At 41.4% G+C, this 15943-nt stretch overlaps 1 protein-coding gene across 7 annotated transcripts in view; it reads left to right on the top strand.

Annotated features, from left to right (window-relative positions):
• IQCK (IQ motif containing K) overlaps nucleotides 1-15943 on the top strand; it is a 112679-nt gene that overhangs the window by 9491 nt on the left and 87245 nt on the right. For all 7 annotated transcript variants that reach the window (XR_012122298.1, XR_012122297.1, XR_012122296.1 and 4 more), the window contains exons 2-4: nucleotides 1985-2049; nucleotides 3639-3759; nucleotides 4545-4642. Coding sequence is in view for 4 of the 7 variants with exons in the window: in XM_017650190.3 (XP_017505679.1) it covers nucleotides 1985-2049; nucleotides 3639-3759; nucleotides 4545-4642 (284 nt within the window). In the remaining 3 variants the exon portion in view is untranslated. The remainder of the gene's footprint in view (nucleotides 1-1984; nucleotides 2050-3638; nucleotides 3760-4544; nucleotides 4643-15943) is intronic.

Here is a 15943-nt window from a genome sequence, read left to right as displayed (position 1 = left end):
GATTTCACACCGTCTACATAAGACATCTCTGAATTATTTGGAATTTTCTCACAATAAGCATGTATTGCTTTTATAACCAAGCAAAGCCCTAAGTATATGTATCTTAAATCCAAATAAATAGTTTTAACACTATATTGGTGATTCTCAAAGTGTTGCGGGAAGAAGGTTGAATTTACATGCTTGTTTGAGAGGGGAAAAAAGTGGTAGAGCTAGGGCTGCTGTGTTGGGCAGAATTCTAAAATGGCCCCCAGGATTCCTGCCCCCTAGTGCACTCACTTCCCGGTTATTCAAACACTTATGTAGGCATTGCTGTCAAGGGATTTTCTAGACAAAATTAAAGTCTGTAATCAATTGTCTTTAAATTAGGTAAATTATTGTAGGTGGTCCTGACTTAATCAGGTTAACCCTTAAAACAAGTCAGAGAGATGAAAGCAAGTAAGACACCTGCTTGCTTTGAAGTGACGAATGACCACATGTGTACTGTCCATCACAAGAACTGGAGGGTGGCCTCTAGCTGCCGAGAGCAGTCCTCATCAACAACCAGAAAGAAAGTGGGGGCTTCAGATACAAAAATTACAAAAAAATCTGGATCCTGCCAACAACCAGTGAGCTTGGAAGAAGATCCCAACCTTCAGATGAGATCACAGCCATGGCCAACATTGATTTCAGCTTGATGACACCCTGACCCACACTCGGACTCCTGATTCGCAGGAGCTGTGAGATAATAAATCTGTGTTAAGTTGCTAATTTTGTGGTAATTGTTACACAGCAATAGAAGATGAATATACTTAGTATAGGCAATCAGAATTGCTTGTAACCTGCAGCCTGTTGGACGTATCCTCAGCCTGATACCTAGGAGTTAAAAAAAAAAAGGTTGAGAGATGTCCTACTACCTGGTAAGAAACTAGGTAATTGAATAAAATTTGTGTCCAACACAGTTGTATTCCATTAATATCATCTTGCCCAGAAATTTTGTTTTCCTTATTGCTGCAAAGCAACTATACGATTGCCTTGAAAACAACCTTTTCAGAAATATTTTCAGCAGTCTTTCCTTTAGGGATGTAACTAATGTATATAGTCCACAAGCATTTCTGCCCCTCTCTCAGCAGTAATTGTTACCCTATAGAGCTTGTGGGAGTGCTTTTTGCATTAGGCTTTCAACAGGTTGACCATGATCAATCTTGAAAGCCGGAAATAGTTCCCCATCTCACTACACATTAGGATCATCTGGAGAACCTTAAAAAATACTGATTCCCAGGCTCCTGCCCCAGATCCATTGAGTCAGAATTTCTAGGGTTGGGCCCAGACGTTAGTATTTTCAAGAAACTCCCTGGCAATTCTGATGCGCAGCCTGGAGTTTACAGCAGGACTTCTCCAGATATTTTGTGCTTAAAGTCATCAGGGATCTCATTAAAATGCTGATGCAGTCCAGGTCCAGGGCCTGGGGTTCTGCTGCAGCTGGTTCTCTGGCAGTACTCTGAGTAGCAAGAGTTACGGGATTGCCCTGCAGCCATGTAGCCTGGTCGGGTGCTCTTAACCTTACGCCCATCCCCATGGCTGCAAGGGGCTGCTGCTTTTTCATTCTACTCTTCCACCACAGTCCCCTCTTCTCCCTTTTCTCCCCTTCCCTCCCTGTATGCTACTGGTGCCTTCCCTTAGCCTCCTATCCATTCTCCTCCTCCTTTTATTCTTGTAGTTATCATAATTTGAGGGCAAAATCTAATGTTGCACCTTTGGGAAAAGAGGCTTAAACTTAGATAAAGCCTTGCTTGACTTTTCCTGCAAGAGAACAGTTGTCTCTTGTCCTTCTGAAATAAGGCAGTTCACATTAATTATTAACCTGTAATGGCCAGTTGATTTTGATTTCTGTAAACCACCAACCAAAATAAACTTCGTGAGTGTTTATTCAGAGAAAGGAAATTACATCACAAACTGCAATGGAGTATGGAATTGAGGATTTTTTTTCCCTCTCCATTCCCTTTAGAGTATGAAGCTGAGCTGCCTCCCTTTCCAGAGGAATATAAAGTCAAACAAGCAGCTATGATTACTGTGAGTATCACCCCTGCTTCAGCCTAAATGAAAGGCTCTGACCTGGGAACAGCACTGATGGCCGGTGAATATCAGACAGTGCGCTGAGTCAGGAGGTGGGAAAGGGGAGGCGCTGGAATTTGGGCCAGTCCTGGCTCTCCTACCCAGGGTGTGGCTTAAAGGGCATCACATAACCTCTTTGAGCCTCAGTTTCTACATCTTTTAAATGGAACAGATAACCCTTGTATAAATCACAGGGCCTCTGGGGGCTCAGATGGCATCCTGGATGAGAAGACCTTTACAGTGGAGCTGACACCACACCTATGTTAGGGACAGTTGCAGACAGAGTGGATTTCTCCAGTCATGCCAAGATGGGCAAGATGAACACTGTGTCAAAGAAAGAGGACCAAGGACAGGGCGGCCAGGAAGGGAGGCCCTGAGACAGTAATCTTGGAGTAAAATAGGGACTTCATGAAGTTTAAAAAAAGCAGGGCTCTGAGAGACTCAAGGACTCACACAGGGTCACAGTAAAGGGACCAAAACCTGTCATTAGACTTTTGGTACATTACTGCAGCTGCCACTGTTAGTGATTCTTGTGTCTAGAACTTTCTAGACCTGTGATGATTCTTTTTTCATAGCACCCTGTTCTTGCTTTATGGATGCTCTTTCAAATTCTCTGCAGATACTAATTACTGTTTCCGTCCCTGAATTATTCATGCTTCTTCCAGGGTCAGCTGTTCTTTATAGGTCTTTCTCATTGCCTTTTATGCTGTTGATGTTCTTTATCTGTGTATGGAGCTTGGTTTATCCAAAATTTAAATGGGGGGCCTGAGTGGATTTTTCTACATAGCTGGTATGGTTTTCTTCTGTTGTACATGTGGGCTTGTTTTCTGGTCTCTCTGAGGAGAAGCACTGATGGGGAGCTCAAGGGGAATGACTGTCCACTGGGAGACTTTACTTCAGGATCAGTGGGCAGGGAGCCTCCAAATCAATGGTGAAGTCTTTGTTGTTCCTTTTGGCTACCAGCATGGCACACTGAGTAGTTTAATTTGCTTCTAGAAGAGTCACTGGGAAGGAGGGAGAGCTGGATATACAATGCTGGTGTGGCCATAGCTTTTATATATTGAAGAGAGCAGGAGTGGGAGGAGGGGGGTGTGGACACTCAGCTAGCAGAGCCCCAGCCCCTTTCCCTCCTGTTGTCATTGCCTTTCTCATTCCCACCCTCAGAGTGGTTGAGCCCTGAGCATCGAAGCCCTTTATAATTCTGTAGATGGTGAAGCCCATCCTCTGGGGCAGTTTCCTCTCATGGATCCTGGGCTGCCATTTCCCTCCTCTCTTACAGGGCAACAGGCTTCATCTCTGTTTCTTTTGGAAATGTCTGCAAATCTCCCGTCCACTGATGCTCCCCCTCCTCTTTTCTCTATTAGGGGTTTATTTCTGGGTTGCCATTTATAGGTTTCTCAGGAGGGAATAGAGACAAAGATTTGTGCTCATTATGCCCCTTGAACCTAAAGGCTGATACAGAATTTTATCCTTTTCTAGATTATGAAAGAAAATACAATTGTGTAAACTATTCATATGCACTGATTCTCTCCCCCACCCCCGACCAGGTTTCACCACTCAGGGAAACCAGTGTTGACACAGAACGCCTTTATGCAGTTCCTCGTTCGGCTGTGGGCTCACCTGCTCCCTGTCCTCGAGTTAAATCTGAAACAGTTAATCCAAAAACATGTAAGTAAGGAAGTAAGATTTCTTCTTTTAAGTTTTGGAGCTTGTAACATAGCAAAACCACAGGGTGGGGATGGAGTACACAGAGAGACCTTAGGGTGATCCCATAAGAAAGAATGTGTTCTTGTTTTAATTTTAATTTTTAAGAGAAGTACCATTTATTCACTGATTGGTCTTTAAGGGTGAAATGTAATAAAGATGATAAATAACAACAAATGTACTTTGATTCTACATTAAATACAAAGGGAGAAACACCTAAGAAATGGAAGAAAATGTCATGCTGCCAGCGTTTAACCAGAGGTGTAGGCTCTTGACACCTTCCTCCCTGAGCCCCAGTTCCTCGGGCTGTGCCCAGTGCCAGGCCCTTGCTTGCTGCTCTGTTCTGTTCTCTCTGCTCATGCGCTTTGGGCCTTGGCAGCCACCGCCACCACCACCACTCGGCTGCAAGGCCCTGCACACTGTACCCCCACCCTGTTCCTCTCTGGCCTCTCTTCCTACCACGCTCCACTTGCCTGTTTCCCTCCAACCACTCTGGCCTCCTTGCTGTGCCTCTGGCTCTGGCCGTGTGCAGAGCTTGGCCTACATCCTCACCAGACTGCAGAGGCTCACAGGGATATTTTAAGTTCCTTTAATAATAGAGCTCGGCTCAGCTCTCTGAAGGAAAATGTAACATTTAAGGTCATGTTATTTCATGGACAGTACCTTTTTTTGGTTCTGAAGCAAATGATTCTCCCAGATTAACTTGGGCCACTAGGGATTTTCAGTGGGGGTTGTCTTGTTTGTTTTAGGTCCCCCCAAAGAATATTTGGAAATGTTCATTTTTCCAGTGCTGCTCCCTGGAATGGCTAGCCTGCTTCACCAAGCAAAGAAAGGAAAATGTTTTGAGGTTAGTTGCTTTGGAGGGTTTCTTTATTTCCAAATGTGCAGTAATCCATTTTCTTCAGATGGTAGCTCACTATCTCAGCACTATCCAGTGGTTGTCCTCAGAATGATCCCGCTGAGAGGGAAAGTCTATGTTTGCTTACTTACCTAACTCCAGCCACTGCGCAGCCATCTGTCTGGCTGCTGTGCACTGGAGAGGTTTTCTGCCTTGCTTGGCCTCCTTGCCACCCTTCTCCCAGGCAGGTGGCATCTACCAAGTGTCTTGAGTCTCCTGCTCCTGTTTCTTGCATGTGCAGATGAAAGCTGTCCTGGCCTCTTATCTAGCTTTGGATTGACCTTTGCCTCTGGCCTCCCCCTGCTCTACATCATGCCAAATGCCATGCATGTCACTTGCTTTGGGAGAGGCCTGGCACACAGTGAGCACTCAGCAGATACTGCTTATTATCACCCTGAAGCCAGCTGTCTGTGCGACGTGCGGTACAGACTGGTTGTTCTGATTGAACCAGGAAGAACCACAGTGTTTAGATGTCCATTTTCATTAACACAATAAGGCATTCTGCTGAAGGAGACTGTAACCAGAAGGAGCTGGTAAAGTAAACGTCAGCACTTTAGGTCCTGACTCTCCAGCCCAGGTCACAGCTCTGCTCTCCCCTGTGGTTTGACCGCTGCTATAACAGTAAGAGTATTCCTGGTCAGAGAGGCTGTTGCCCTGAGTAGTTGTCCATACATTGGCACTGGTCGAAGTGCTTTAGATGACTTGTATCATTTCATTCTTCCTATCATCCTCTCAGCCAGATCCCTTTTTACAGAGGATGCCCCTGGAACTCAGAGGAGTTGAACATTCCCTAAGTTCACCTAGCTAGTAAGCTATGGAGCACATCATCCACCAAAGCCCAGATGGTCCTAGAGCCCTTCATCCCTCCCCCAAAATGGGACTTGTTGGACATCCTCTAAATAGCTCCAGGAAATACTGATCATTTTCATTCATAGCTTTTTCTGGAGAACAGATTGTTACTTGCCTTACATGGCTTCTAATCCTTGTGTATTTTTCATTTCCTCATTTGGCTTCCCCTGAGGAATTAATTCTTGTCCCCTATTTGGGATTGACCTTCCCCTCTTCCCTGTGGCATTAAACAGGTGCAAGGTGCGGTGGCTGGAACAGTAGTGAGGCCAGGGGCTGGAAAGCAGAGCCCTCAGCCTGGCCCTCCTGTTGCCCAGCCTGGCCTGCTGGTGGCTTTTCTGTCTGCCTGCTGGTCCTGCTTCTAAATGAAGGGGCCCAGACCCTCTCGCAAGTCACATTTCAGGAATTTTTCTTTTTAATTTTGCTATTGGCCAGAGTGCATGCAACGTGCCCTGCCTTTCATTAGCCTAACAAAGGAAGGAATACAATGGTTAAACAATGAAATGGGCACAGTGGAACAACCTTTTTTGAATGTGTGTAAGGGACATCTGCAAATAGATTAAGTCACCCAAGTTCAGTTACATTCAAAAACATTAAGCCCTACTGTGCTGATGATGGGGGAGTGCTCTGAGGAGGGACCCAGAAGGAGGAGATAAGGCCCCATCCTCAAGAAAACCACAGACTAGTACCAGAGCCTTCAGTAGCTGAAGGATAATGGTGAACTAAGGTCGTTTTAATTTTTTTCTCCCCTTTGTATTTGTTCTTTGCTCCTCTGAAATAAGAAGGCATGTGGAGAAACAGCAAGAGTGGATCTAGATGCTGGGAATTCATGTCTGGATCTTAGTGCAGCTGTATTCAATTGTGCAGCTTCATTCTGATTTATTCAGCTGTTACTCTTCTAATTTATACCCCTTCAGAGGGCACAAAAATCAGCTAAGAGGGCAGTAATTAAGATTTCACATTGAGGGATGCATATCTAATGTCTGCCCATAAATAATTTTGTAACGAGGGATCTAGACACAGATTCCCTCCTCCGGGAAATGATAAAATGCTTTGAAAGAATCCGAAATTTCTATTTGTATTAGAGATTAATGAGGCATCCTTGTGCCAACTCATATTTCATCTTTGACATCCCACAGATGAGCTGCCCTGGGACTAAATGAAAATGGTCTAAGCATCACATGCTGCAGGGTGCTGGAATGGAGCATTAAAGTTTAAATGCTATAATGAATAATCGAGGAATTTATAAAGCATAGGTTCTTACAATTGCAAGAATTGATAAATTTCAAAGTCAGCCAGGCACACTGGAGTCCAAAATCTTCCTCACAGCGGGGTCCTAAATAATCCATGAGCCTCAGTTTCCTTACTTTTAAAGGGATGGAAGGGGGGCTCCTATTGCTGGGAGGATGAGGGGAAATATTTAGTGATGCTCTAAGGCAACATGGAATGGTTCGCTTCCTACCCTTCCTTCCTCAGGCTTTGCTAGGAAGCTCCATAGTTTGAATGCTACAAATAGGCAAGGTGGGTGAATTACCATTAACTTCTTTCCTTTCTCGATTTAGGATTCCTTGATTAAATCTGATTCCCCTTGGTCACTCGGTCTTTTGTGGGTCGTTTTTGAAGGCTTGAAAATTACATCAACATTAGTCAGACCCCTGTGGAACTCCTTTTTCCAGATCTGTACAATAGATTTGCATTTTCTCAATGCAGCTGTTCCTCATATCCTGTCATTGGAAATAGATGCTTAAACTGAACGATAACCGGCCTCCAGCCAAAATTATATAACTGGAGCATTCTTATCTGTCAGCCGCAGTGGAACTTGAATCCAAATGGCTCTTAATCAGCAGTGTAGTTCATTGTTTATTGGGGCCATTCAAATTGTATTTTGAGACAGCGTTTATATATTAGGTCACCCAAGAATAATTGCTGATTTGATTTTGCCCTTAGAATGCTGACTTCTAGTTACGTTTCCTTGCTTTATTTTCTGTCCTGTTCTGTGACATAGCCCCAGCAGTACCTAGAACATGCTAGGGACCCACTAGATATTTGTTGGATGAACATGGTTCCTTAAAAGTCAGGGCCTACTTTTAAGACAGCAGTTAAGTTATGGGAGTACTTGTCAGTTTGCCCTAGCTGTTAAATGCAGGAGATAATTTATTAACTGTACCTTGTAAAGTAAACGTACCTGGTAAAGAGGAGCTAAGAACAGTGTATGGATTTACCCCCTCTGGAGGGAGGTAGAATGCAGGGGAGGCTGCCTAGGTCTTCCGGGTCCCCTGGAGCCAGCACTGAGTAAGGAGCACATCTGAAATTGAAGAGGCCTCCCAGTCGATGGAGATGCAAAGAGTTGAACAGAGCTAGAATTCAAGAATACTAGTTTCTAACATGTTTAGAGCCTTCACTTTGTGCCAGACACTGTTCTAAACCCTTTACCTGCAGGAACTCATTTAATCCTCCCAGCAGTCCTCCAGTGTGAGTACTCTTATCACCATCTTACTGATAAGGGTTCTGTAGCACCAAGGTTAACCAACAAGTTCAAGGGAACAAGTAGTAAGTGGCAGAGCAACACTCAAATCAGACAGTCTGATTCCTGAGTCTAGCAGTTCAATCACTAGGCCAAGCTGCTGGTCAGTCTAATAGCTTGCTGAAAGCTGAGGCTGGGTTCTGATATGAAAGATGGGCCTGGAGGCTCTGGAGAAGAGGAGTGAAAAGATAGGCAGGTCTGGAAAAACCACCCAGGCTAGGCCCTCCCGCAGGCCTCTGGGGGCAGAGCCCTTTATTTAGATATCCTGTGAGTACCAAGGAAAGGAAAGTATCCTGACACTCCAAGAAAAACCAGAGGGCATAAAGCAGAGAGAGAAAGAGAGACAGCAAGAATTGATGCCTAACCACTATGTCATAGAGCACTTGGGCAACTACATGTGCATGTGTGTGTGTGTGCACGCACATACATGAGTGAGTCAGGCTATGGTACATGGTCCAGGGGTTCAGAACCCTGCCTCCAGAATCAGGCAGACTTTGCTGCCAACATGACTCTGCCCGGGGCAAGCTGTGCAAGCTTGATGATTTTGATTTTGATTCATTAATAATTCAATTCCTTTACATATGGCAAATGTTATTAATTGAACTCTGACAGAGTTCATAAAGATCCTAATCACATAGTTTGTGTATCATTAGATATTTAAATCTTTTAAATGCTCATAATAAAATTCAATTTATTTAATAAGCAGATATTTCTTTAATCCTTAATTTTTGGAGGAGATTATACAAGTGGGAAATTAAATGAATAATTTCCATGAATTATCTCAGTCTTAGAATTAGAAGACCCTGTGCATTTCATTAGGTGAATTTAAGGAGTGAAATATATGTATTTAACTCTTTCTCCAGATACTTGTTTTCACCTATGTGAAAAGGTCATAGGGAAGATTTTAGTGACATCTGTATGGCATTAAAGTGACTATAAGTGAAGTCAGTGGGCCTTTTAGTTTTGCTCTGAAATTAGCTGGGTGCTAAAAGTATTTTATATTGTGTTAAACAAATACGCTCTGTGAAAGAAAAAGAATGGAAAATGATTACCTTGTGCAAATAGCTGGTGAAAGTACCTCTGTGGCTGACAATAGATATTGAACAGGCATTTCCTGTGTGTTGTACACTGATGTATGCAGTATGCTGACCAAGCCAAAGGTAAATGAGTACAGATAACAGTATCTAAGTCTGTTATACAATGAACAAAAAAAAATCACATGTAAGTTGGGAGAGCGATGACAGCTTTGTGGCCTTGCTCTACTATATTATATTCCACTAATTGAGTAATATTTAAAATTTTTTTAATTACCATGAATTACTTTTGTAATCATAAAAAAATAGAAGTTATAACAAATGACATTCTCAAGCCCATCCATTTGACCTTTGCCACCCCCTCAGGTGGTTGTCTTCCTCCTGCATTTTTACTGACATACTGAGTAAATCACCTCCCCTCCATCTTTTCACCATTCATCTCTCTAGTGCACAGCACTCTGGCATAGAAATCCTCTGGTACAACTCTTCTTAAGTTTCCTTAATGACCCAGTACTGCCAAATCAGTACTATTCCAGGGACAAAAAGGAGGCCAGCATGGCTGAAAGGGAAGGACAAATGAGTTGGAAGGAGAGCTTAGCAAAATTTCTCTGCAGCAGCCATATCACGCAGGCCAGTAAAGAGTGTGGGTTTTATTCTAAGAGCAGTGGCAGAAATGATCAGGGCAGGGGCTCTCACCCCTGCTGGGTCCAGTGCCCCCTTGTCATCACATTCGATGGTTCCCCTTTACTATGCTGAACTGAAATGCTTAGAAAGTTTTATTTTCTACTGGCAGAAAAATCTATCAGTTACCTGATTGCTGTGTTGTATGATAAACTACCTGAAAACTTCATGGCTTAAAACAACAATGATTTCTTATTTCTGTAGTCTGACCGGGCAGTTCTCCCCAACTGGCGACCTGTGCTGTCCCCTATGAGTTTCTGGTGTGCATTTTTCAGCTGTTTGCTGTCTGTCACCCTGCCTCAGGCCCATCAAAGCAAGCTGAAGCACCCCTCTTACCACGCCCTTGGGAACAAACACAGCTTCAGTTGACGCTTGAACAATACTGGTTTGAACTTTATGGGCCCACTTAAGTGCAGATCTTTTTGTTATCAAATATATTGGAAAAATTTTTGGAGATTTTCAACAACTTGAAAAAATCTTTTCATTTCTCTAACTTACTTATTGTAAAAATAGTTTAAAATATATTTAACATACAAAATGTGTGTTTATCAACTGTTATCTGTAGGGCTTCCAGTCAATAGTATTAGTTGTTAAGTTTTTAAACGTGGAAACTGCAGTCTAGAAAAATTGAACAACTTACTTGCATCCACAAAGCCACTGAGTCAGTCAGTGGCAGAGCCGGGATACCAGCCAGGCCTTCCAGCTGTCAGCCTCAGCTCTTAACCACTCCAGGAAATGGGCTCTTGGCCCAAGTGGTGGAGGCTGAAACCCACCTGTGCACACCCCAGGGCTGTGTACAAGCCTTGTTCCCAGTGCCCTTGCAGGCTGGGCGCTCTCCTCCCACCTGTGCTGAGTTAACTCACCCTGGATCCACCGGCTGATCCCGCCTCACATGGCCTTGAGATCCTTTGCTTTGGACTCCAGCTCCTTTAAAGGACTCTTAGGTTTTGCCCTTTATTTTTTTAGAGATAAGAAAGAATTGTTATTATACAAGTGATACTTGTTCATTGTAGAAAAATTAGAAACTAGCAATAAGGAAAAAATGAAAACAAACACCACATCAGTCATAATCCTAGCTCTGTTAAAATGTTTAATATCTTTGTGGGCTTTTTTAAATTGACATATGCTCATATTTACATATTTACTACATTTTAATGCTGTTTTTAATATTACATCCATTGTTTGTAACTTGCTTTTTCTACTTAGCACTGTATCAGGAACATGTTTTCTTATACCATTTGGAACAACCATGTGGGCTTTCTTGGTGGTCATGGGCTTTCATCTTGATATATTGGGTGATCATCTGTTGCTGGACATATACATTTCAGATTTCTCAGTACTCTAAACACTACTTCAGTGAAAAGCCTTGCTTACATTTCCCTATGTGCTTGGGATTCTCTTTGTGAGCTTCTTCATCTGTCTTCAGACTGCTGTGGGTAGGAACACTTTCCCTCCCCTGACACCAGAATTCAGCTGCTAAATCTTGTGGATGTGTGTCTTTGGTGATGATTCTTTGGTTCATCCATTCAACAAATAATTTTTGGACTCTGATTATATAAGAATTCATAATGTAGTTAACAGCAAGGGGTATTTTGATATTATTTGGTTCTTTATGCATAGATATTGTTACATAAAATTTTTTTAAAAACTGAAAAAAGGTATTAGAATCAGGTAGAGCTGGGCTAGAGTCTCAGCTAGGCTACTTACGTGAATGGCCGCATCTCCCTGAGTCTCAGTTTTCTCAGACATAAAAGAGACATAATAATATCTACCTCACTGGTTCATTCTGAGCATCAAGCATCAAGATTATGTGGGAAATTGTTTAGCACTGCACCTGGCACATAGCAAGTGCTCTATAAGTAACATTATTATTATTATTATTATTATTATTATTATTATTATTATTATTATGCCCTATTGTAAGCACATACAGAATAACAGCAATAATATCACAGTGGCCCTGATCTCAGACTATCTCAAAGCCCTGTTAATTTCCTAGTCCAGGCACTTTCCATCTCCTATTGATCTCTGCCTTTAGTTGACTTGGCTATTTATCCACTAATCTGTTCCTCATGCTTTCAACATATATAACAGCTTAGTATCCAGACTCTAAGGGATTCCTATATATCAATAAGAACACAAGAGAATGCCACAGTAGAAATATGAAATAGAAAAACAAACAAAGGATATGATCAGGAAGTTCGAAAAAGGGGAACCCCAGAGAGCCAAAAGCAAATCAAAAGATGTTCAATTGCACAGATCATTAAAAATGTAAAAATGTGGCAATATGAGGAATGCACAAAGCTATGGAGAAGGGAATGTACATGTTCTAGTGTATAATTGGCACCACCCTTCTGGAGAGAAATTTGGCATAACCTCATAAAATAAAAAATACACATACTCTATAACCTAGAAATTTCACTTCTAACTCTGTACGATGGCTGGAAAAGCCCTTGTGTACAAGGAACTCTGAAGAAAGACATTAAATGCAATGTTTGAAATATAAAGAAATGGAAGTGACCTTAAAGTCTATTAGAAATATATACTTAGCAATATATAAAGTATATTTATATAAAGGATATTTAAATAGAGTTTTTTAAAAGACAGCTTTATTGGAGTATAATTTACATACCATAAAATCCACTCATTTTACCAAGTGTCTGTCATGGTTGAATGGATAAAATGTGGTCTGTCCACACAGTCGAGTATTATTCAGCCTTAAAAAGGAACTCCTGTCTCATGTTACCACATGAGTGAACTCTGAGGACACTGTGCAAAGTGAAAAAAGCCAGTCACAAAAAGACAAATACTGTAGGATCCACTTACAGAGGTACCTATAATAGAGACAGAAAGTGTAGTGGTGGTTGTAAGGGACTGTAGGGGGTGGAGATAGACTTTAACATTTAAGGGCTCGAGTTTCAGTTTTGCAAGATGAGAAGGGTTCTGGAGATGGGTCATGCAACATGAACACACCTAACAGTACAGAATTGTACATTAAGTAGTTAAGTTGGTAAACTTTGTTATGTATTATTTTCTCACAATTAAAAAAATGATTTCAACAAATCCACTCATTTTTTTCTTTTTTTTTTTTTGAGATGGCATCTCTCATATTTATTGATCAAATGGTTAACACCAATAAAATTCTGTATAGGGGACTCAATGCACAATCATTCATCAACCCCAAGCCTAATTCTCATCAGTCTCCAATCTTCTGAAGCATAACAAACAAGTTCTTACATGGTGAACAAGTTCTTACATAGTGAATAAGTTCTTACATGGTGAACAGTGCAAGGGCAGTGATATCACAGAAACTTTCGGTTTTGATCACGCATCACGAACTATAAACAATCAAGTCAGATATGATTATTCATTTGATTTTTATACTTGATTTATATGCGAATCCCACATTTCTCCCTTATTATTATTATTATTATTTTTACTTTTAATAAAATGCTGAAGTGGTAGGTAGATGCAAGATAAAGGTAGAAAACATAATTTAGTGCTGTAAGAGGGCAAATGTAGATGATCAGGTCTGTGCCTATAGACTAAGTATTAATCTAAGCTAGACAAGGGCAACAAAACATCCACGGATGCAGAAGATTTCTCTCAAAACGGGGGGGGTGAGGTTCTAAGCCTCACCTCTGTTGATCCCCAATTTCTCACCTGATGGCCCCCCTGCGACTGTGCCTGTCTTAGGTTGTTCCTCCCTTGAGGAATCTTACCAGTCTCTGGCTATCCAGTCATCTTCCGGGGCCATACAGGGAAATGTAAAGTTGGTAAGTGAGAGAGAAGCAATATTGTTTGAAAAGGTTAGCTTTTTACTTCTTTGCAGATTTATTCCCTGTGGCTTCTATGCCCAGCATTTGTCTTGAGGTATCTTCACCACTTGGAAGAATTATGATACTCGGTAATTTTCGATATGAGGCATGAATTCTACTAAAGGGTTATAATTAGGAAGGAAGAAGAAAAGGTATAGAAGTAGCAGACAGAAGAAAACATGGGAAGATTGATTATTTCTTTGACATATCTTCTTGTAGAGTAACATAAGCATGTATAGGTTTTAACAAACTACTAATTAAATTGGGTTCACGCATTAACAGAATAGGAATACAGATACATAACCAAAGCAGACCTACAATTACCAGCTATATCCAGTGAAACCAAGAAAACCAGTTAGGCACCCTAGGCATTTGTGAAAACTTATTAATGATATGATGGATAGTGTCTAACTGAATTTGAATAGTTTGAGAAAAATCAGACAAATTAAAACAACACATTCCTGGGAACTGTTCACATCCCATATGTTCTTTTAACAGTAGATAGTCTATAGTCGCACAATTTTGGAGCACTGCAACTTGCACTTCTCTGGTTCATTCTGAGCATCAAGCATCAAGCATCAAGCAAATTTGTTGTTTTACTGTATGCACAGGCCAGCTTAGATATCTCCTTCTTCATTCCAATGGCAAGTCCAGGAACCGGTGGGATGAATGCAGCTACAACTGCAACAGTGCCAGGATCTTTGTTGAAGTTTTTTGATGATCATCTTCTGGAATGACTCTTCCAGAGGATGTTGATGTTGGAAGTTCTTCTTCATATCGTATCTTAATTCGTTTTCTGGGTAGCCAAATTAGGCTTTGATCCTCTGTATAAACACAAACCCTTTGCCCACGCTTTGATATGACCTTTATACCATTGTGAAGAACTTATTGGAGATCACCACACAGGAACTGCTTTTTTTTTTTTAAGAGAAAGGAATATTATCAGAAAAATGTACTTCCATAGCTGATCATGCGACACCCCCCTTCGCGAGGCGCTGGGTTCTCGCAGGTGTGGATGTAGTCTGGCTGTTGTCCTGTGTCTTCTGGTCTCTCTTTTAGGAAGAGTTGTCTTTGTTGTATTTTCAAAAATATATGTGGTTTGGAGAGGAGATTTCCGTTGCTCTACTCACACCACCATCTTGGCTCCCATCCAAATCCACTCATTTTAAATGAAACAAATGTACAGAGTTGTGCAACCATCACCCCAATCTAATTTTAGAACATTTCCGTAATCCCCTCACATCTCTAGGAAGCCATTGCAGTCGCTCTTTATTCCCACTCTTATTTCCAGGCAATGACTAATCTGCTGCTCATCTCTATAGATTTACCTTTCTTCCTGGACATTTCATATAAACAGAATTGTATAGTAGATGGTCTTCCACATCTGGCTTATTTCTCTTAGTACAGTGTTTCTGAGGTTCATCTATGTTGTGATGGGTATCAGTGCTTCATTTTTGCTGCTGAATAATATTTCAGTGTATGGATAGACCACTTTTGTTTGAGGTTTGTTCCCACTTTTTGGCTACTAAGAATAATGCTGCTATGAACATTTGTATACAAGTTTTTGTATGGAAATGTTTTTACTTCTCTTTGGTAGATACCTAGGAGAAGAGGAAACTCAGTTTTCACTTGACCTTAGCGCATTTGATTGAGTAGCATAGCATTTAAATGGGTCCAAACAACAGATCTCAATTTCCCATTTTGGAATTTAGTGTCTAGATATGAAATACAACTTAAAGCTAAGGGCTGTTTCATAATGATGATCTCTCATCACCAGTTACCGTCTGAGTGATTAATCAATATGATTAATGACCATCATTTGTAGTACTTCCTATATGCCTGGCACTGTTTCACATTGTGATCTCATTTAGCCATCACAAAAACTCTTTGAATGAGTGGTTTCATTGCCCCCATTTTGTGGATGAAGAAACTGAGGTTTGAGAAGTACCCAAGTTTAACTGGCTGCTAAGAGGAAGAGCCAGGGTTTGAACCCAGGAGTCTGGCTTAAGAGCCAGGCACTTAGTTCTACTACAGTAGTGCCCCCTTATCCATGGCTTTGTTTCCACAGCTTTGGTTACCCATAATCAGCCAGGATCCAGAAGCAGGTGCGGAATCCAGGATCCAGAAGATCCTCCTCCTGGCAGTGCGTCCATAGTAGCCTAATGCTATGTCACTATGCCTGTGTCATTCATCTTTGTCTCATCTTGTAGGCATTTTATCATCTCACATTATCACAAGAAGGGTGAGACCAGTACAATAAGGTATTTTGAGAGAGAAAAAGAACACATTCAAATAACTTTTATTATAGTATATTGTTATAATTGTTCTCTTATTATTGTTAATCTCT

The sequence above is a fragment of the Manis javanica genome, chromosome 10 (assembly GCF_040802235.1).
Source record: "Manis javanica isolate MJ-LG chromosome 10, MJ_LKY, whole genome shotgun sequence".
Taxonomy (NCBI): Eukaryota; Metazoa; Chordata; class Mammalia; order Pholidota; family Manidae; genus Manis; species Manis javanica.
This window is presented reverse-complemented; position numbering and strand designations above follow the sequence as displayed.